Raw genomic sequence first — 21,467 nt, forward strand, 5'->3', positions numbered from 1 at the left:
CCGCGAGGCGGGCGCTGCGGACGGAGGCGTTGCCCGCCGAGCTCGCAGGCAGCCAGGCAGGCAGACGGCGAGAGCCCCGCGCTGGGCGGCCTCTCCTCGCCGCCGCCGCCCCGCCTCTCGCCGCCCGACTCACCCGCCTCCCTCCAGGCAACATCTCGCGGCACACCAGGCAACATCTCGCGGCACACTAGTGTGCCGCGGAACAGTGGTTTAAAAACACTGGTTTAGACCACAGCCCCACCCGCGTCCTGTGCGGGTGGAATGGTAAACACCTCCCCCTTGTACTACTTCCTCTCACCAGGTGCCCTCAGACAATTCAACCCACAAAAGAAAGTACTCCACACACAATCTTGAAGGAGGGCACCCTCACAGTTTGCTTCAGCAATGCCGGTCTTGAAGTTTTCTGGCTGGAGGGCAACTGTCAACAATGAACGGTTCCACTCACTTCCTCTGCACTTCTGCCCCAACAAAACATCTCCCACGGCCACCAGGAAGCAACTGGTGGCCTTCTCTCTCTTCCTCATCATTTGCCCCTTACCACTAGAACTGGAAAGCTTAAAGTGATTGTCTTATCAGTTTAGTATTTGTACAAGTGTAATGGTTAAGTGCCCACAGTAAATTTGCAAGAGAGGAAGATGGAGAGAAAACCAGAACTTGGTTACACCAGAAGGCACAGCTTTTATGATTTCACCCCTGTGTGAATTTGTTGATGGGAAATGAGACTTCTCTTGCATCGGAAGCTCTTTCCACATTCTAAGCATTGATACGGTTTCTCCCCACTGTGCATTGTTTGATGGTGATGGAAGTATATGCTTCTCGTAAAGCTTTTGCCACATTCCAAGCACTGATACGGTTTTTCTCCATTGTGGATACTTTGATGACAACGGAAGCTCGTGCTTCTAGTAAAGCTCTTCCCACATTCCAAGCACTGATATGGTTTCTCACCACTGTGAATTCTTTGATGGCGCCGCAAGTTTCTGCTCGCATTAAAGCTCTTCCCACATTCCAAGCACTGATGTGGTTTCTCTCCTGTATGGATTCTTTGATGGGAAGTGAGACTTTCCTTCCAGCTGAAGCTCTTCCCACATTCCAAGCATTCAAATGGCTTCTCCCCTGTATGAATTATTTGATGCGAAGTGAGACTTTTCTTCCACTTGAAGCCCTTCCCACATTCCAAACAGTGATATGGTTTCTCCCTGCTGGCAGTTCTTTCGTGGGAATTCTGACTCAGGATCTCTTCACACTCTAAATATTTAGATGGCTCCTCCACTGTGTGAATTTTCTCATGGTTCATTGTTTCCAATTTGTTACTTTCTGCAATGGAGACAGAATTTTTTTTAGAGCTTTAGGAGAAAATGGAGACCTAAATTACTGGAAAATACCATAGAATCATAAGAGTTGGAAGGGACCCAAGGGTCATCTCGTCCAACCCTCAGAATGTCTGTGAGAAAGAAAGAACTGAAAGGACTTAGATGGGAGGCAGATCTTATTGCACAGAGTTGCTAGCATTATCTGAGAGCTGGTGTGCTACACTGTTGGATTTGGTTGTTGTGAGAAAAAAAGAGGCCCGTTAACAGTAGCCTATAAAACAAAGCTAAGCCAAATTTCAAAATATAAATAATTTTGGCAAGCTCCCTCAGAAAATATTGGAGTGAGGTAACATGACCAGGTTTTAGGTGTTTTAAAACATCGACACTTCCTTGTCAGTAACATTTGAGATGTCTAGTTCCTCGGTATTTGGTAGCATTTACAAATACCCAGCAGCAAGGACTCTTAGGAATGTGGAAGAAAATCCTGTGACCACTTATCCCTCAACCGGAGGATCAAAGTAAGGATGAGGGACATTGGAAACAAAACTAAAATTTCATATACAGTGGTGCCTCGCAAGACGAAAAGAATCCGTTTTGTGATTCTCTTCGTCTAGCGGTTTTTTCGTCTTGCGAAGCAAGCCCATTGACGGATTAGCGCTATTAGTGGCTTATCTGCTGATCGGATCAGCTGATAAGCGGCTTAGCGGCTTAGAAAAAGGGGGGGGAGGAAAAAAAAAACCCACAGGAACTCGCAAGACATTGTCGTCTTGCGAAGCAAGCCCATAGGAAATTCGTTTTGCGAAGCACCTCCAAAACGGAAAACTCTTTCGTCTAGCGAGTTTTCCGTCTTGCGAGGCAATCGTCTTGCGGGGCACCACTATACAGTCCATGAGGGTTAAAGCTTAATGGTTACTCTAATTAGGCACAACACTTTTGTTTCAGTCAAATCAACTTTACAGAAATAATAATTTCACTCAAAACTTCCACTTTAAATCTGTTTCTAATTAAACTGATTCCTCCTAAAATAGCTATTTCTTCGACTTGGCCCTAGAATGGCTATTTGTTCTACTAAGCCAGTAAAACACTTCCAACCATCTTCTAGGATCTTTTCCTTCTACTCAGGGAAATGATCTGAGTTGCCACACCTAGCAAAACCCAAAACACTCGGCTAATCTCTAGCCAAGACCTTTCTAAACCCAATCCAAGCCCTATCTAACAGTTAAATTGTCAGCTTCTATCTTTTAACTCTCCATTCCCTCCTGATTGGTTGACACACCACTCAGCCCAGATTGGTTTCTGGGTCTCCAAGGTCCATCCATCACAAAAAGCACAATCAAACAAAACACAATTTTCTTACTAAAACCAGTCTAACTTTGCTTGTTACATGTTACCTGTCTTCGATTTTGGAGCAAGTGCGCAGTTCCTTGAACATGGCTGGTTGTTAAAGAGAGCATATTTGGACTCCTGTCCTGATGTTTCCAGGAGGGGAAAAGCTTAAAATGTTATGGGAATTTGATACTAGCAAAAGCCCACCTCTTTTCTGAGATGGATACTTGTTTGGCACAATCATGAAATCTGCTCCATTTCTGATGTCAGCGGTCTCTTTCGCCAACCAGAAAATTACTGAGAGGCTACTTCTACTTCCATAACAATTCCGAAATTTACATTTCAAAAGGCCTGGGAAGTTCAGACCAGTTTGATCTCTGTTTAAAAGGACATAATAGGACAAAGTATATTCTGAGATGAAACAATAGATTGCTGTTCATTCAATGTTAAATGTGGGGGCATATAGAATCCAGATGCTATAACTTTCGAGTTATATGATAATTTTGTTGATACATCACACATGTACCGTATTTTTCGCCCTATAGGACATACTTTTCCCCCTCCAAAAATAAAGGGGAAATGTGTGTGCGTCCTATGGGGCGAATGCAGGCTTTTGCTGAAGCCTGGAGAGCGAGAGGGGTCGGTGCACACCGACCCCTCTCGCTCTCCAGGGTTCAGGAAGCTATCCGCAAGCCTTGCGAGCCCGGCAGGAGTTCCCGCCGGGCTCGCAAGGCTTGCGGGTGGCAGCCTGCAGCCCGAAGCACGGGCCACGCTCCGGAGCGCACCCCGGGCTTCGGGCAGATATCGGGCAGCCCCACAAGCTCGGGGGACAACGGGAAGGCGGAGCGCTGCCATCCCGCTATTCCCCGACCTGATTTGGAGGCTGGCAGTGGGGAGAAGCAAGCAAGCTTTTCCCCACCACCAGCCCCACAAGCTCTGGGGACAATGGGGCAAGCCGCTGCCCCATGGAGGCTAGGGAGGCTGTTCCTGAAGGCAGAAGAGGGAGACGGAGCGCTCCATCTCCCTCTTCTAGCTTGGGGATGGCTGCGGGGGGGGTAATTCCCCCCCCCCGATTTCCCCCCAAAAAAACTAGGTGCGCCCTATGGGCCAGTGCGCCCTATGGGGCGAAAAATATGGGTAACTATTTTCAAAGTTGATATTATGATTCAATTGGGAGCCTTACTGAGAGAGGCCATGATCCCACAATTCTCCTCCATGACTTCGTTATGCAAAGCTCTCTGATCAGGATCCAGCAGCGCCCACTCCTCGTCTGTGAAATACACAGCAACATCTTCAAAGGACAATGAATCCTAAAATAAAAATAAAACATTTACCCCCTCACAGACAGCATAAACATTAACTACTTCTACTCAGCACCCTCTGGAGACTTTGCCAAGGACAGATTTCAAAGCAGCAAAGTGGTAAGAGAGATTCATTCAGGCCCCGGAAGGTGAGGAGGGGACAGAGGTGCCCCGGCTGCCCCCAGCCTCTCTCCCCACACTGATCTGCCCCACTACCTGATCTTGTGCCACAGAAGCTGCTTCCCCTCTGCTGTGAAGAGGAGATGGTTTAGGAGCTCTTGCCAGCATCACCCCGTTACCTGCAAGAGACACAGTTGGTGGGAAGTCAGTATCAAGAACTACAAACAGGCCTTAGAAAAAGGCTTATGTTTCAAGAGTTTATGAATACAGTGGTACCTCTGGATGCGAACGGGATCCGTTCTGGAGCCCCGTTCGCATCCTGAAGTGAACGCAACCCGCGTCCGCGTGTGCACGGATCACGATTCGCCGTTTCCATGCATGACGTCATTTTGAGCTTCTGCGCATGTGGCGAAACCTGGAAGTAACGTGCTCCGTTACTTCCAGGTCACTGTTACTTCCGGGTCACCTGAAAATGCTTATCCCGAAGCTACTTCAACCTGAGGTATGACTGTATATGTGTTTAAACCCATTTAGTATTATGTGAAAGCACTTCTTTTAATGTATCAGCTTTTGACCACAAGTCAAAGTGCAGGTCTCCATGGATAACATAGCAAAACACTGTAAATAAAGCCATTTTTCATCTCTGGAAAAAGGCTGGAGAAGAGCGTCATTCACCCCAAAGATTAAGGGAGCCCACGTACTTATTTCACACTCGAAATAGGGGGACCATAGATCCCATCAACCCTTACCCAGTGGCCTCTGTCTGGTGTCTGACGGAGTCCTCTCCCACTCGGAGAAATCAACATCCATTTTTGCAAACAGATCTTTTCCCTGAAAGAGCAACAAAGATTCAAAAGACAGAATGGGAAGAAGAATAAAAAGAAGGAATGAGAGAGGAAGAAACCTTCAGGGTTACCGGATATCCTTGGATGCTTTCCTGAAAAGGTTTGACAATCACATGGAAGTAACCAGGATAAACACTCTCACCTGCTGCCTTCTCTGCTTCTTTTCCTCTGCCTGGCTCAGGAGGTAACCTTCGGCCAGGGCGACAGCCTGACAGCTGGTCTCTGCTCCACACTCCCTCACCCAGCTCTCCATCTCCAGTGGAAGGACAGCCAGGAACTGCTCCAAGATCACCAGGTCCAGGATCTGAGTCTTAGTGTGTCGCTCTGGCATCAGCCACCTGTGGCAAAGACGGTGGAGTTTGCTGCAAACCTCTCGGGGTCCTTCAGCCTCTTGGTAGTGGAAATGCCTGAACTGCTGGTGCTCAACATGTGAGCTAAGGGTGTCCTCCTCACCCGGGATCTTCAGTCGGGTTCTGTCCCAGGATCCTCCGCTGCTCCCTGCCTGGATGATACTGGGACAACCTCCTAAATCCTCATCCATCTTTGATACTTCTTTTATGGAAGAACTGAACAGAATCAAAAGAACCCCTTCGTCTCGTTCCAGTTTCTGTCTCCAAGAAAAAGACAATCCTAAGTAGAAGTGCTACCAAGTCCTGAAAAGGCAAGCCGTTGAATTATTGTTACGCTATGGAATTATTACACTGCCAGGACAGGGAAAATGTGGATGAGTCTGGCTAGCAACCAGATATATTCTGTATTGCTGTAATCCACCATGGGGCATTTTAGTGAGGGCAGGCAATAGAGCTAAATAATAATAATAGCAGCAGTCTGGTTGAATGTAAGAAGGTGTGGTATCTGTTCTACTGGTCTGTTCCCTGCCACTCCTTCCCCTTGGGGCACCCTCCCTCTCTTTAACACTGTCATCCCTTGTTTCTGAAAGTTCCCAGCCATAGCTCTCCTCATCCCTAAGGACCATGGCCTTGCATGCACAGGGTCCCGGGTTCAAGTCCTGGCACCTCCAAGTACAGTGGTACCTTGGGTTACATATGCTTCAGGTTACATACGCTCCAGGTTACAGACTCCACTAACCCAGAAATAGTGTCTCGGGTTAAGAACTTTGCTTCAGGATGAGAACAGAAATCGTGCAGCGGCAGCGCGGTGGCAGCAGGAGGCCCCATTAGCTAAAGTGGTGCTTCAGGTTAAGAACAGTTTCAGGTTAAGAACAGACCTCCGGAACGAATTAAGTTCTTAACCTGAGGTACCACTGTATCTATCTATTTATTTATTTATTTAGGCATTTGTACCCCTTTCTTCAGCTAAAAAGGTTCCCAGAGTGGCTTACAAGCAGTGACTGTATTAAAACAACACAGTCCCTGCCTGCAAGTTTACAGTCTGGAAAAAAACAACCCATGACACACAATGGAAAAGTGACAGGGATGGGAAAATCAAACTCAGGCACCAATTCTTATACTGATCAGCTTCCACAGTTCGGGGGCAGCAGGTGCCTATCCTATGTGGTTTAAAAACCCCATTCTCACCTGTTTCAAAAGCCTTACTTTGCACTCCAAACCCTTCGGAAGGAAGGAAGCTGCTACTTGCCCACCGACTCACCCCACAGCCCTTCACTCTGATGGGTTTTGGGACTGCTCTGCTTGTCTATTTTAATTTCTCTTCCGAACAGCTGGATCTCTGCTGCTTTTGTTCAGCAATGCTTCCTTAGCCGATCTCAAAAAAAGATTTCCCCCTCCACCTCTTCTGAAGGGTTGGATGCCTGAATGGGTAAATGAGTGGAGGCTTGATAGCACTGCCTGATTAACTGCTGAAATAAAAAAAATCCTTCCAGTAGCACCTTAAAGACCAACTAAGTTAGTTCTTGGTATGAGCTTTCGTGTGCATGCACACTGAAGAAGAAGTGTATCTGAAGAAGTGTGCATGCACACGAAAGCTCATACCAAGAACTAACTTAGTTGGTCTTTAAGGTGCTACTGGAAGGAATTTTTTTATTTTGACTATGGCAGACCAACACGGCTACCTATCTGTAACTGATTAACTGCTGGTGTGTGTGTGTGTAAATTCTAATCAAAGTGCAATTGAAGAAATACTTCCATGCATCAGTTTTAACCCCCCCCCACTCTCTATTTCAAAAGGGGCCCTCTGGCTTTGGAGAGAGAGGGCGAACCTCCACCCCCAAATTTGGGGGCGTCCCGTGGATGGGTCGGCTGCACAGACCCCTCTCTGCAACCTCCCCCTGCAGCCCAGGGACTCCCCTGAACCCGAATGCGCAGACTAGAGAGGGGTCGACTCACCGCCAGGTTTCAGAAGGGTGCTTGGGAGAAATAGAGGGCTCCCTCCCTGCTCAAAGTGATAGATCCAGGCAGGCAGGGGCTTTGGGGGGAGACACTCTTCCTCTGCAAGACTCCAGACCCTCCTCCTCCTCCCCGCCCTCCTAATTCCCTTCCTCTCTAGGAATCCAGATAAGCTCACTTTAACCCTTAGGAAGCCCCAAGCCGCCAGAGCTGCTTAGTGGTAAAGCGCTGCCTTGGCACGCAAGAGAGTTCAATCTGTGTGGCCTTTAAACTTTAAAAGATCAGGTGGGGAAGGACGGGGAAGATTCCAAGGTGGAGAGCAAGGGCACGCAGCTGGATCATCTCTCTTGTGTGCATCTCAAAGGAGAAGCCAAGGAGGAATCATGAGCTGAGCACAGGTTTGATCTGGGGCTGGGCGGACTTCAGATACATTGAATTTCATGCTCTTTATTCAGCTCATAGTGGTGAGGAGGAATGGAAGTTCAGCCCAGAATGTCTGCTTTATATACATTATTTATACAATGGGCCCCACGTGATTGGATTGGCTAATTCTGGGATTCACTTATAGGCCAATCAGGTTGCGGATTCACTTCCACCTGGAGCTGGATTGGGTGGCTCCTGTGGACCAATCAGACTGCATTCTGGACCCTATTGTTCCAGGACCAATCAGACTACTGCATTCTGGACCCTATTTTTTTAAAAAACATTTTATTCAGGATTTTCTTGTTTTACAGAAGTGTAGTGCCTCGTGTTTTTTCCCCCATGTAACATTTTTACAAATCCGTTTCATTTGTTGAGGCATTAGGGGGAGAAGAAAAAAGAAAAGAAAAAAGAAGGGGGGTGGAGAGAGGGAAGATGGATAGGGGTGGGGTCGGGTGTTTCTATTATGTTTAATGTATGTAGAGTTTGGTGTCAGCATTGCTTGTGTTGTTCACTTGTGTTCCTTTGGTGGTGAGAGAGGTTGGGGTTGGCCTAGGGTGTGATTGTTTGCTTGTGATTGGCTGTGGTGATCTTTGTTTTCGTGTGTGAGTGGGGTGGGTGGGTGTTTTGGATCAGGTTAGCCCTTCAGATACACTGAAAACACATTTTACCTCCACGAAAGAATTTTGGAAACTGTCATTTGTTAAAGGTGCTGGGAATTGTAGCTCGGCAAACTACAGTTCCCAGGATTTTTGTATTGGCAGAAATGACAGCTCAGTTAGAGCATGGTGCTGGTAACACCAAGGTTGCAGGTTCAGTCCCCATATGGGAGATCTGCAGATTCCTGCATTCCAGGGGGTTGGACTAGATGACCCTCAAGGTCCCTTCTAGCTCTGTGATTCTATTATATGTAGGATGTGTATGCAGACTGAGGGACACCTCCGGTTCCCAGCTTCTGATTTATTGACTGAGAGGACTGGACCGCCTATAACTGATCAGGTTAATGGGTTTTGGCCTTACAATTTCTACGCTGGGTTACTGAAATCCATTTAGAGGCCAGGCTCTCCATTTCTGCACAAGAACCGTGACCCGCCAGAAACCTCTTTAGAAGCAGCAAATTGCAGCCATGTCGATGCTCCCTTTGAAGCAGTGCCCTGTCCTTGTATGAACTTACAAAACACTTTATTTTTAATTCAATGTGGTTGTTTTGAGGACTGCTTGACAGCTCTGGAATCAGTCATCGCACACTGGATCAACATCTTCATCTACTGTGACCCCAGGGTCTCCTTCTGGTCCGACTCTATGAGCGTATATATGAAATTAAGATTTTGTTTTACTTTTTGCTCCAACGAGGTCTTAGAAATCTCTTTGTTTAAACCACTCCAAAAAATTAGAATCATCAGCAAAGTAAGGAGCAGTGATTCTCTTGCTCACAAAACAATTTTACTCATACCATTTTTTTTGGGGGGGGGGGTCCATGAGCGATTGGAGGACTTAAATTATGAAGCTGTAGAGACCTAAGTAAAAGTCCCTTTTCTATGCCAGAGGCTCATTCTATGGCACTGGCTCTATAAAATTCTCTGGTGCTCTGTAGAATTCAGTGACATTTTAAAAGCTAGCAAATGTATTATTGGATAAACTTTCATAGATTATCAAGAACAATGCATCTGATGAAGTTTACTACATGTACTGTGGCTCCAAATAAACCCAGATGCCAACTTTGCTGCCACATACACCCGGACAACACCATTACTGGCCCCAACAACATCACACATACCATCTCGGGACTATTTAATTGCTCATCGTCTAACATTGTGTATGCCATCAAATGCCAACAGTGTCCTTCAGCTCTCTATATTGGACAAACAGGCCAAACCTTACGCCAAAGAATAAACGGAGATAAATCTGACATCAAGAATCACAAAACAGAGAAACCAGTAGGAGAACACTTCAATCTCCCAGGACATTCTATACAAGATCTCAAAGTAGCTGTTTTACTACAAAGGAATTTCAGAAATAGACTGGAAAGAGAAGCTGCTGAATTGCAACTCATTACCAAACTCAAAACCATGGAGAGACCTAGTCTGAACAGACACTTTGGATTCTTATCTCATTATACATGACTAAGCCATTTTTCACCTTCTCACCCCTTGCCTTTTCCTGTAAGACCTATTGCAGTCGTTAAGAGTCTACAACAGGCTCATCTCAGCTATCTGCCAATCTCCCATTCCCACCACCCTTCTGAGTAATACCCCTCCCCACGTTCTCACTAAATAGAAGGATCTGGCAACTTCTGTTTCAGTGTATCTGAAGAAGTGTGCATGCACACGAAAGCTCATACCAAGAACTAACTTAGTTGGTCTTTAAGGTGCTACTGGAAGGAATTTTTTTATTTTGACTATGGCAGACCAACACGGCTACCTATCTGTAACTGCGGCTCCAAAAAGAGAGCTTGTGCTGCAACAAATCTGTGAACCTTGAGGGTGTTGAAGATAGAAGACAAGCCCTTTGGCAAATTTAAATCACAATTACAAAAAGCAGGGTAGTGCAGAGATGGTTCAGATGAGAACTAGTCTACAGAGCTTATATGTAGTACGGATGCGTGAACTGCAAGCCTCTCCCCAGCAGACAACCACACTCTGGATATGCTGATGACCTACAAGTAAAGTTCAATGTTTGTAGGTCTCACTATCCTGATCGACCCCCAGAGTGATTTTTCTTTGACTTTTAGGATGCGTTTTTCATGATTTCAAACCTGGCCACACAGACCCCACTCCCCCCAATTTAAAGTAAGTGACAGACCAAGTGAAAACAAGACCTTTAATTATCATCATCGTTCATTAGCATTTCATTTACATCTGTCCAACTTTTCCTTCAAGGAGCTTGAGGCAGCATTCTGGGTCTCCGTAGCCCAATGTTATTCACACAACAATCTTGAGAGGTAGCATAGGCTGAGATACAGCGACTGGGCTGACCCAGTGAGCTTTGTAGCCGAGTGGTGATTTAATCCTTGGTCTCCCACATCCAGTTAATATTCTTCCGCTTTATTCCACATTCTGGAAAAGAGACATAAAAGCTGATACACAGCTTGCCCAAAAATGGAAAGAAAAAGTTCTGACAAAAGCAGAATGGATTCAAAAACTTATGGAATACGCAGAAACAGTGAGACTTACCAGAAAAATAAGAAATCAAGATAACAAACTTTTTACAAAAGAAAGGAAATGGTTTACTGAATATTTCCAAACAAACTGTAAATGGATAAGAACACTGTCAGGATTACTGAAATAACCTACAGTTTTATAAGAGTATACATTTAAAGTAGATGAATAAATGATTAAGTTAAGTTACCATATTTTTCGCCCCATAGGATGCACCTAGTTTTTTGGAGGGGAAATAAAGGGGGGGGGAAATTATTTCCCCCCCCAGGTGCGGGGCTGGGGCAGGGGAAGCCCGAGCTTCCCCCGACCCCAGCCCCCAGAACAGGCTGCTATCTGAAAGCCGTGGGAGAGCTGCACAAAGTTGCACAGCTCTCCAACAGCTAGCGGAGCGCTGTGCGAAGCCTGAAGCTTGGGGCGAGCTGAGCTCAGCGCGCCCCAAGCTTCTGAGTGGAGGCAAGCTCTCCGCTAGCCGTGGGAGAGCTGCGTCTCCCACGGCTAGCAGATAGCGTCCTGAAGCCTGGAGAGCGAGAGGGGTCGGTGCGCACCGACCCCCCTCGCTCTCCAGGCTTCAGCGAAAGCCTGCATTCGCCCCATAGGACGCACACACATTTCCCCTTCATTTTTGGAGGGGAAAAAGTGCGTCCTATAGGGCGAAAAATACGGTAATTCGGAATATGCAGAAAAGATAAAAAACCGCAGAAAGGAACCGGAGAAAGGAACAGAAGGGGAAGGAAGTTGAAATGTTAAGATCATTGTAAAATTTTTGAAATGTACAAAATCATAAATAAAAATTACATATATAAAAATAGAATCCCAGGTTATCTAGGTGGTGCTAATCAGCTACATGAGAATATTGTTGGTTCATCACATATAAAATTATGGTTTTCAAAACAAATATACAGCATGGAGCCTCACCAAGAGAATCCATGATGCCACAGGTCTCCTCCATGACTTCCTTATGCAGAGCTCTCTGGTCAGCATCCAGCAGAGCCCACTCTTCCTCCGTGAAATTCACAGCCACATCTTCAAAGGATGCTGGATTCTAAAAGAAAAAGGAAATAATTCCACCTCAGAGATCGCATATGGAATATCCATTACTCATCATTGGGTTCTTTTAATGGGATTGCCTTGCTGTGCATTCTGATTATGGGTGTTTATTTTAACGTTATAATGGCACATTTTCATGATGTGTTTTCATGATGCGTGTTTTGATTTTTAATCTTTCCGTAACTACTTTTTGTTTGCCAGCTCTTTGGAATCCTATTTTAGCATTAATAATAATCATAATTTTTATTTATACCCCACCCTCCCCAGCCAAGGCCGGGCTCAGGGCGGCTAACAACCAATAATAAAAACAAGTTGAATGAATACAACTTAAAAACAAGATTAAAATACAACATTAAGCGTTTTTAAAATCCATAAATAATACTGCTGTAATCACCAAGGGACACGGGTGGCGCTGTGGGTAAAACCTCAGTGCTTAGGGCTTGCCGATCAAATGGTCAGCGGTTTGAATCCCCGCGGCGGGGTGAGCTCCCGTCGTTCGGTCCCAGCTCCTGCTCACCTAGCAGTTCGAAAGCACCCTTAAGTGCAAGTAGATAAATAGGTACCGCTTTATAGCGGGAAGGTAAACGGCGTTTCCACGTGCTGCGCTGGTGCTGGCTCGCCAGAGCAGCTTCGTCACGCTGGCCACGTGACCCGGAAGTGTCTCCGGACAGCGCTGGCTCCCGGCCTCTTAAGTGAGATGAGCGCACAACCCTAGAGTCGGACACGACTGGCCCGTATGGGCAGGGGTACCTTTACCTTTAATCACCAAGAAATAATTCTAGCTTTATCTGAAGGGCTTGTTAATAAGAGGTGGCTGGTCATTATTGTCAGAATTTAAACCTCCTCTGAGTGGCCTTCAAAGCCTTTGCTGAGGACAGATTTTAAAGAGGCAAAGCGGAAGAGAGATTCATCCAGGCCAGGCGGGTGAGGGGACAGAGGCACCCTGTCTACCCTCAGCCCCTCTCTCCCCACTGATCTGCCCCCCTACCTGATCTTGTGCCACAGAATCTGCATCCCCTCCAGTGTGAAGAGCAGATGGCTGAGGAGGTCTTGTCGGCATCATCCTGTCACCTGTGAGAATCAAAGTTAGTGGGAAGACAGTTGAACTTGCTCCTCTCGGAGGTTAAGTGATGCAAGCTTAAGTATACACAGGCCTTAGGGGGAAAAAACCTTATTTTATTAAAGTTACAGATAGGTAGCCGTGTTGGTCTGCCATAGTCAAAATAAAAAAAATCCTTCCAGTAGCACCTTAAAGACCAACTAAGTTAGTTCTTGGTATGAGTTTTCATGTGCATGCACACTTCTTCAGATACACACATGCATGCACACGAAAGCTCATACCAAGAACTAACTTAGTTGGTCTTTAAGGTGCTACTGGAAGGGATTTTTTTATTTTATTTTATTAAAGTGTTTATAAACAGATGTGTTTATACCATTTTATATATCAGTTGTGTGAACATGCGACTCTCCTCCTTTGGGCAAAATGTGCAGGTCCCCATGCATAAAGTAGTGAGTTGTTTTAAGCAAGGACATTTTTCATCTGTGGAAAAAACTGGCGACAAGTGTCTCCCCCCCCCCAAATAAAACAATTAAAGGATCCCCCACATTTATTTCACACTCAACAGAAAGAGGCTAATTTGAGATACATCCCATTAATATTTACCCAGGGGGTGGAAAATACAAAAGAGAAGTGTTATTCCAGAAAAGTGTCATTCCAGAAAAGTGCCATATTAGAAGCAAAAACACTTGTTTTGATGAATTGGAAGAGCTGCAAAAAGATCCCATTGAGCACATGGACTGACAATATGGACAGACTAGTTACATATGAACGAATTGCATATCGACACAAATTAAGAATGGATAAATATGAAGAAATCTGGAAGGAATACTTAAGCGATAAGGCAGAAAGTGGTGGGAAGTAGGGGGAGGAGAGGTGGGGAAATATTGTTAAAAGGGTGTAGTTATAGGTATATCAGTACTCAAATCCGAATTGTTAAATTGTATTATTAGTGTTATTGTGGTTTTTGTTGTATGTGTTTTTTGTGGTTGCTGTCAGTATTAAAAAAAAGAATATTTTTTAAAAAAAATTCCAGAAAAGATTAAACGAGCCCAAAGCCTCTTTCCAAGATCCATCAAATTGGGATAAATCCCATTAAATATTACCAAGTGGCCTCGCTCTGGTGTCCGATGCAGCCGTCTCTGCCTCTGAACAGACTGCCTCAGTCTCCATTTCTGCAACAAAATCCTCTCCCTGAAACAGTAATGATGATTCAAAACACAGAATGTGAAGAAGGATTAGAAAAGGAATGACAGGGGGGTGGGGAAACTTCCTTAAATGCTTTTCAAAAGAGAATGGGCAATTAGTAGACACTTTTGGGATACCCTCCCTCCGATTCCAAAACTTCTGGGACTATCTAAATGAAACTCTCTCACCTGTTGTCCTGCCTGCTGCTTCTCCTCTGCCTGGCTCAGGAGGTAACCTTCCACCAGGGCCATCGCCTGGGAACTGGTCTCCGCTCCGCATTCTTTCACCCAGGTCTCCATCTCCGGCGGAAGGACGCTCATGAACTGCTTCAGGATCAGCAGGTCCAGGATCTCCTTCTTTGTGTGTTGCTCTGGCTTCAGCCACCGATGGCAAATGTGGTAGAGTCGGTTGCAAATCTCTCGGGGCCCCTGGGCATCTTGGTAGTGGAAATCCCTGAACTGCTGGCGATGTAGATCTGAGCTGTGGGCACGCTGCTCACGCAGGACTTTCTGCAGCGAGGTTCTCCAGGATGCCCAACCGCTCCCAATCTTGGCGGCATTGCGGCCTCTTCCTGCTTCCTTGTCCATCTGCGCTCCAAGGAAACCTCCACGAGGTCTACGGGAACTCCTTCGTTCTTCTGCCATTGTGTGTGCTAACGAGAGGTGCTACCAAATCCTACAAAGTCAAGACGTTGCTCTGTTATAAGACTGCTACCCTGTCAGAAGAGGAAAAATGCTCGCTGAGCAAGTGTGGATGAGTCTCACTAGCAACCAGGGCTGGATTATAGTGGTACAATATTATTATTATTATTATTATTATTATTATTATTATTATTATTATATAATTCAATAGTGCTCCTGGAAGAAAAGTTGATGCAAAATTTGCAGGCCAACTTCTATGTCAGCTTTTCTCAAAACGTTGGCCAAGAACCACATAATAATAATAATAATAATAATAATAATAATAATAATAATAATTTATATCCTGCCCTCCCCAGCCGAAGCCGGGCTCAGAGCAGCGTCAGGCTTCTTCCAGGTGGACCTCAGGGTCACTTCATTCTCCCTCCTCACCTTGTAAGACAAGCAGACCTCAGCACTGTAATACCAGAGCGGTCAGCCTAGCTCTGTCATGGAATTCTACTCAATATTGATCCAGAGCAGATTCCAGTGTATAGTTGCAGGGTAAAAACTTGCAGGATTCCAATGTATAGTTGCAGAGTAAAAACTTGCAGAGTAAACGTTGCAGGATTCCGAAAAAATAGACCAGAGGCAACTGATATTTCATCCAGCAGAGCTTTACTGCTACTGAAGGCAAATGAGCATAATGGTCACGAATCCAATACATTCAGGATTGGCACTGTCCACAAGAAATCCACTTGCAGCAGACTTAAACTTACTATAATAAGACTAAACCTTGACCACACCAGAAGGAAGAGAGATAGAAAGTGAAACCCAGGCTCCTTCTGGCCTCTTTTTATAGTCAGCAAGACCTTGAAGAAGAGATAACAGAACCAGTTTAAGCAAGCTGTAGTCATACCTCGGGTTACAGATCCTTCAGGTTGCGTTTTTTTGGGGTTACAGATCCACCAAAACCCGGAAGTACCGGAACGGGTTACTTCCGGGTTTCGGGGGTTGCGCATGCGCCGAATCGCAACCTGTGTGTGTGCAGACGCACCGCTGCGGGTTGCAAACGTGCATCCTGCATGGATCACATTCGCAACCCGAGCATCCACTGTACTCAGCTACTCTGAAGGAACAGTGGCGTGGCGTGGGTTGTCAGCACCCGGGGCAAGGCAAGTAATTTGCACCCCCTAACCCGTGGATTTGCGCCCCTAACCCTAACCCCCAGATGTTGCGCCCAGTGCGGACGGCCCCCCCTGCACCCCCCACGCTACGCCACTGTGAAGGAATAACCCAAACATCAGGAACCTTCTGCTTGTTTTTTTTCACACAGAGAAGCTTCCAGAACCCTCTTTCTGCACTAAGAAATGCAAACTGATATGTTCCTCCCTGCCTTAAAAGGTAAAGGGACCCCTGACCATTAGGTCCAGTCGTGACCGACTCTGGGGTTGCGCCCGCTCATCTCGCGTTATTGGCCGAGGGAGCCGGTGTATAGCTTCCGGGTCTTGTGGCAAGCATGACTAAGCCGCTTCTGGCAAACCAGAGTAGCACACAGAAACACCGTTTACCTTCCCGCTGGAGCAGTACCTATTTATCTACTTGCACTTTGATGTGCTTTCGAACTGCTAGGTTGGCAGGAGCAGGGACCGAGCAATGGGAGCTCACCCCGTCGCGGGGATTCAAACCGCCAACCTTCTGATCGGCAAGTCCTAGGCTCTGTGGTTTAACCCACAGCGCCACCCGCGTCCCTTCCTCCCTGCCTTACTGTGTTTTAAAACAATGTGAGCGTAGTCAACGGTTGTGACTGAGAAGTGAGTTGCTTGGTCACAAGCCAATGGTAAGAAATCCCTTGGGTCCTAATGAGTTGCCATTTCAACTATGATTCAGTGTACATTTAATCCCAACAAACACAAGGTGGCTTTCCTGTACTTTTCAAAATACCTGTACACAATCATTATATGTAGATTCATCACTGCCAGCAAAAAAAAAGGCAAATAAAAAATGCTGGAAGGAGGCTTAGAAATGTCACCTGTTTATTCATTCAATGATAATTCACTGTACAATGAAATTATAGACCAATTTTGTACATGTCCACTCAGAAGTACAGTTGTACCTTGGAAGTCGAACGGAATCCGTTCCGGAAGTCTGTTTGACTTCCAAAATGTTCAGAAACAAAAGCGCGGCTTCCAATTGGCTGCAGGAAGCTCCTAAAGCCAACTGGAAGCTGCAGAAGCCCTGTCAGAAGTTTGGCTTCCAAAAATAGTTCACAAACTGGAACATTCATTTTTGGGCTTGTGGTGTTCAGGAGCCAAAACGTTCGAGAACTAAGCTGTTCTAAAACCAAGGTATGACTGTACATCTCCTTTTGTTTTGGGGCCTTACTCCCAAATAAATTAATATGCCGACAGGATTACAGTAATCAGGTCACATTAAGATTGGCTGAAACTGTATGGATCTGCAAGTGGGGCAGAAAAATGTGGCTCTTTATAGTACAAAAATATATTGGTCTGGTTAAAGGAAGCAAAACCAAAAGCCTTTAGCAGCCATCTTATTCATTTTTCTATAACTTCAGAGAAGCCCTGTGATGTAAGTGAAGCTGAACCTCAGTGATTAGACCAAGGCAATCAGTGAGGGGGAAAAAATAATGTAAGCTTAAAAAGTGAAACAGCAGGGACTCAATGAGTATTTTTGGTGCTATTTCTCGAGGGGAAGTAGGATGTAGCAATCTAAGCTTGAGGGTGGTGCATAATTTCTGGGGCATTGTTTATCTTCCACAGCTCCAGGAGTCTGTTTTTAATTTTCAAATATTCAGTTCAATTTTTAATTCTTCTATCCATGGCTTCCAGATTTTTGACTAAAGGGAAGGATTTGTCCGCTGTGTTAAATTGGACTACTGCAATGCGCTCTACGTGGGGCTACCTTTGAAGGTGACCAGGAAACTACAACTAATCCAGAATGCAGCAGCTAGACTGGTGACTGGGAGCGGCCGCCGAGGCCATATAACACCGGTTTTGAAAGACCTACATTGGCTCCCAATACGTTTCCGAGCACAATTCAAAGTGTGGGTGCTGACCTTTAAAGCCCTAAACGGCCTCGGTCCAGTATACCTGAAGGAGCGTCTCCACCCCCATTGTTCAGCCTGGACGCTGAAGTCCAGCACCAAGGGCCTTCTGGCGGTTCCCTCACTGCGAGAAGCCAAGTTACAGGGAACCAGGCAGAGGGCCTTCTCGGTAGTGGCACCCGCCCTGTGGAACGCCCTCCCACCAGATGTCAAAGAGAACAACCACTACCAGACTTTTAGAAGACATCTGAAGGTGGCCCTGTTTAGGGAGGCTTTTAATGTTTGATGTAGTACAGTATTATAAAAAAAATTTGGAAGCCGCCCAGAGCGGCTGGGGAAGCCCGGCCAGATGGGCGGGGTATAAATAAATTATTATTATTATTATTAAAGGGCCAAGGACAGCTTGAGGGCACAGAATATGGCCACTGTAGCCCAAGATGAGGTTAATCCTAAAGGGCAGAAATGGCCAATCAAACCACTGGCCCGTCTTGCTCAGTAGTGTCCACTTGTGACTGGTAGCATCTCTCTAAGGCTTCACGTAGAAGGTGCAGTAAAAGAAATGGTCACCACCAACCTCCCTTCCCTTGCTAAGCTAGTAACCATCCAGCTTTTCCCCTTAACAGGGCAATCTGTGAATTATGGTTCTTTGCAGGCTGGGGTGGGGGCTCCCTCCATTACTTCTCCTCCCCCATTACAGCCACTTGATTCTTCTGATTACTAGGCCTCCAATAGTTCTCAGTAATGCTTTGTATTCAGTCTGAAATGATCCTCTCCGTCTCACAGGCATTGCACGTCTGAATGGGCACATGCGTGTCCTCCAGAACCCTTGGGGAAGCCACTGCCTGATTAATGGGGAGGGGCCACTAAATCTAATCAAAGCTCAATTGGAGATACACTTGCACCGAGATCAACTTTAAATCCTCCCCTCTCTGCAATATTTCAAATAGCATCTCCTGCCTTTGCAAACAGGGAGAGAGAAAGGCTGCCCTCCCTGTTTGGGGGGGGGCATCCTGGATGGATCAGGTCCCCCTTTGCACCCTCCTTCCTGCAGCCCTGGGACTCCCCTTCCCCCAAATGCACAAAATAAAGGGGGAACAACTCACAGAAGGGTCCAATGCAGCGCTGGGAGAGACAAAGACCACGTTGCTCCCCCCAGGGAGAAGCCAAGCAGGAAGGGGCTTTGGAGGGAGGGGCTTTCTCTCCTGGAGGACTCTGCAAGCCCCCCCCTCTTATCTCCCGCCCTATTTCCCTTCCGCTCTAGGAATCCAGTTCGGTTCGCTTTAACCCTTACAAAGCCAAAAAGGCGAGAGGGGCAGGAGGCGGGGCGGCTGCTCTTTGCAGGCAGAAGCTCCCGGGTTCAACCCGTGGCAGTTTCCCAATTATGAAAAGCCAGGGGGCAAGTCCTGGGGAAGACCAAAGAGCAAGATCACCTCCTTCTGCGCCTGTCCATGAAGGAGGCAAGGAGGAGCCACCCCCTGAACACAGAAGGGTGTTTTGAACAGGGTTCTGGGCACGCGTGAAACACATTCACACCGCACGTTATCCTTGCAAAAGGATCCTGGGAGCGGTAGTTTGTTAGAGGCGCTGCTGGGAATTGTGCCTCTTGTGAGAGGGAAGCTACAGTTCGCATAATTTTGGAAAATTTGGTTGGTGGGTGGGGATGCCCTTTAAAGGCATTGATGCGCGCGAAATCCTGTGCGACTGCCATAAAACTTAGGGAACAAGCTGTACTACCAAAAGGTTTTAAATGACAATTTTAGGTTATATTTTAGTAATCCAGATTTAATATATATTTTTAACTGCAACTATATCTGTATTGTCTCTGTTATACCCAATTGCAATTCAGTGTATTGCTCTTGTGTTCTATGATTTTCCTGATATTAGTTACAGGTAGGTAGCCGTGTTGGTCTGCCATAGTCAAGATAAAAAAATTCCTTCCAGTAGTACCTTAAAGACCAACTAAGTTAGTTCTTGGTATGAGCTTTCGAGTGCATGCACACTTCTTCAGCTACACTTCTTCAGATGCACTGAAACAGAAGTTGCCAGATCCTTCTATATAGTGAGATATATATAGAAGGATCTGGCAACTTCTGTTTCAGTGTATCTGAAGAAGTGTGCTTGCACACGAAAGCTCATACCAAGAACTAACTTAGTTGGTCTTTAAGGTGCTACTGGAAGGAATTTTTTTATTTTGCTCCCTTTGTCATCTCTGCGGCACTGCCTTATTTTTGCCCTGCAACCGTCTCCACAACGCCCCCGCGCCCCGTTGTTTTTTTTTTGGGGGGGGGGGTTGCGCTTAGTTCGATTTTTCCGCCCTCCCTGCTCCTTGAGGCTCAGACTCTCTTATTAAGACGGTTGCTAAGGGCTCTCTGGGCAGCATGGACTCGTTGCTCCCCCTTCCGTTGTTAAGAGAGGTTGCTAAGGGCTCTCTAGGCAGCGTGGACTCGTTGCTCCCACTTCCGTTGTTAAGAGAGGTTGCTAAGGGCTCTCTGGGCAGCGTGGACTCGTTGCTCCCACTTCCGTTGTTAAGAAAGGTTGCTAAGGGCTCTCTGGGCAACGTTGGATTCGTTGCTCCCCCTTTCCGTTGTTAAGAGGGTTGCTAAGGGCTCTCTGGGCAGCGTGGACTCGTTGCTCCCACTTCCGTTGTTAAGATAGGCGCTAAGGGCTCTCTGGGCAGCGTGGACTCGTTGCTCCCACTTCCGTTGTTAAGAGAGGTTGCTAAGGGCTCTCTGGGCAGCGTGGACTCGTTGCTCCCACTTCCGTTGTTAAGAAAGGTTGCTAAGGGCTCTCTGGGCAACGTTGGACTCGTTGCTCCCACTTCCGTTGTTAAGAGGGTTGCTAAGGGCCCTCTAGAAGACAGGGGTGCCTGACGTGCTCTGGTCCATGGGGTCAAGAAGAGTCGGACACGACTAAACAACAACAACAACAACAACAACAACAACAACAAAGGGCCCTCTAGGCTTTCTGCTCCTTTCACCTAGTCTGGAGACGCCAGGTTTTGCATTTATGCAAAGGTGTGTCAAAATCAGAAAAGTAGAATGGTGTTTTATTTATTTATTATTTGCCTAACAGGATCATTCCAGGTCCCGGGCAAAGCTCTCCATGCTCTGTACATATTTATACGGTTTCCCTCTTGTGTGAATTCTTTGGTGCAAAACGAGGCTCGACTTCCTGTCAAAGTTGTCACCACATCCCAACCATTGATATGGTTTCTTAATAATACTAATACTAATAATAATAATAATAATAATTTTAAAAAAATACATTTATTGTCATTGCCCCCTTCGGGAAAAACGAAATTACTTGACTGCTCCATAAAAACACTAATTAAACAATACAGTATAATACAGCAAGGGAGATAGATGACTTTCAAAGTCCAGGCTTCCCATTCAGGGCCGAGATCGCTCTGGGGAAGAAGCTTAAGACGGCAAGAGCTTGAAGAGACAGTGACCAGGATGCGATGGATCTTTTACTATGTCCAGTGCCTTCCTATGGCACCTTGTGGCATAAATCTGCTCTAAGGTGGAGAGTGGGCAGCCAACAATGCTCTCTGCTGCCTTAACAACCCTGCACAACCCCATCCTGTCCTGGGTAGTACAGCTTCCGTACCACACACATAAGCCATAAGTGAGCACGCCCTCAATGGCACAGTGATAGAAGGCAAGCAGCAGTTTCTGCGGAAGATGGTTTTTCCTTAGTATTCTCAAA

The 21,467-nt window shown here is 46.3% G+C and overlaps 2 protein-coding genes across 2 annotated transcripts; both read right to left on the bottom strand.

Moving 5' to 3' along the window:
• Positions 1–223: 223 nt before the first annotated feature.
• LOC310701676 (zinc finger protein 202-like) lies at positions 224–7,551 on the bottom strand. Its single transcript, XM_083492933.1, has 6 exons — positions 7,209–7,551; positions 5,045–5,555; positions 4,807–4,888; positions 4,154–4,236; positions 3,820–3,946; positions 224–1,314 (listed from the first exon to the last, which is right to left on the bottom strand). Exons 2-6 carry the CDS (start codon positions 5,441–5,443, stop codon positions 680–682), a joined length of 1,326 nt encoding a protein of 441 aa, XP_083349059.1. The 5' UTR covers positions 5,444–5,555; positions 7,209–7,551; the 3' UTR covers positions 224–679.
• A 2,883-nt stretch (positions 7,552–10,434) lies between these two features.
• Positions 10,435–14,875, bottom strand: LOC310701912 (neurotrophin receptor-interacting factor homolog). Its single transcript, XM_083493426.1, has 5 exons — positions 14,267–14,875; positions 13,997–14,084; positions 12,822–12,904; positions 11,702–11,828; positions 10,435–10,684 (listed from the first exon to the last, which is right to left on the bottom strand). Exons 1-5 carry the CDS (start codon positions 14,720–14,722, stop codon positions 10,632–10,634), a joined length of 807 nt encoding a protein of 268 aa, XP_083349552.1. The 5' UTR covers positions 14,723–14,875; the 3' UTR covers positions 10,435–10,631.
• Between the last annotated feature and the right edge of the window lie 6,592 nt (positions 14,876–21,467).

This window comes from Podarcis liolepis (assembly GCF_965112155.1).
Source record: "Podarcis liolepis genome assembly, chromosome: 2".
NCBI classification, from domain to species: Eukaryota; Metazoa; Chordata; class Lepidosauria; order Squamata; family Lacertidae; genus Podarcis; species Podarcis liolepis.

Excerpts from the sequence above, each read along its gene's own strand:
- LOC310701676 (XM_083492933.1), bottom strand. The coding sequence starts at position 5,443 with ATGGATGAGGATTTAGGAGGTTGTCCCAGTATCATCCAGGCAGGGAGC. Across the intron at positions 4,889-5,044 it reads AGAAGCAGAGAAGGCAGCAG|GGAAAAGATCTGTTTGCAAA; the intron begins GTGAGAGTGTTT and ends TTGCTCTTTCAG. Across the intron at positions 1,315-3,819 it reads TGGGATCATGGCCTCTCTCA|AAAGTAACAAATTGGAAACA; the intron begins GTAAGGCTCCCA and ends TCTCCATTGCAG.
- LOC310701912 (XM_083493426.1), bottom strand. The coding sequence starts at position 14,722 with ATGGCAGAAGAACGAAGGAGTTCCCGTAGACCTCGTGGAGGTTTCCTT. Across the intron at positions 11,829-12,821 it reads ATTCTGTGGCACAAGATCAG|AATCCAGCATCCTTTGAAGA; the intron begins GTAGGGGGGCAG and ends TTTTTCTTTTAG. Across the intron at positions 10,685-11,701 it reads TGGCATCATGGATTCTCTTG|AATGTGGAATAAAGCGGAAG; the intron begins GTGAGGCTCCAT and ends TCTCTTTTCCAG.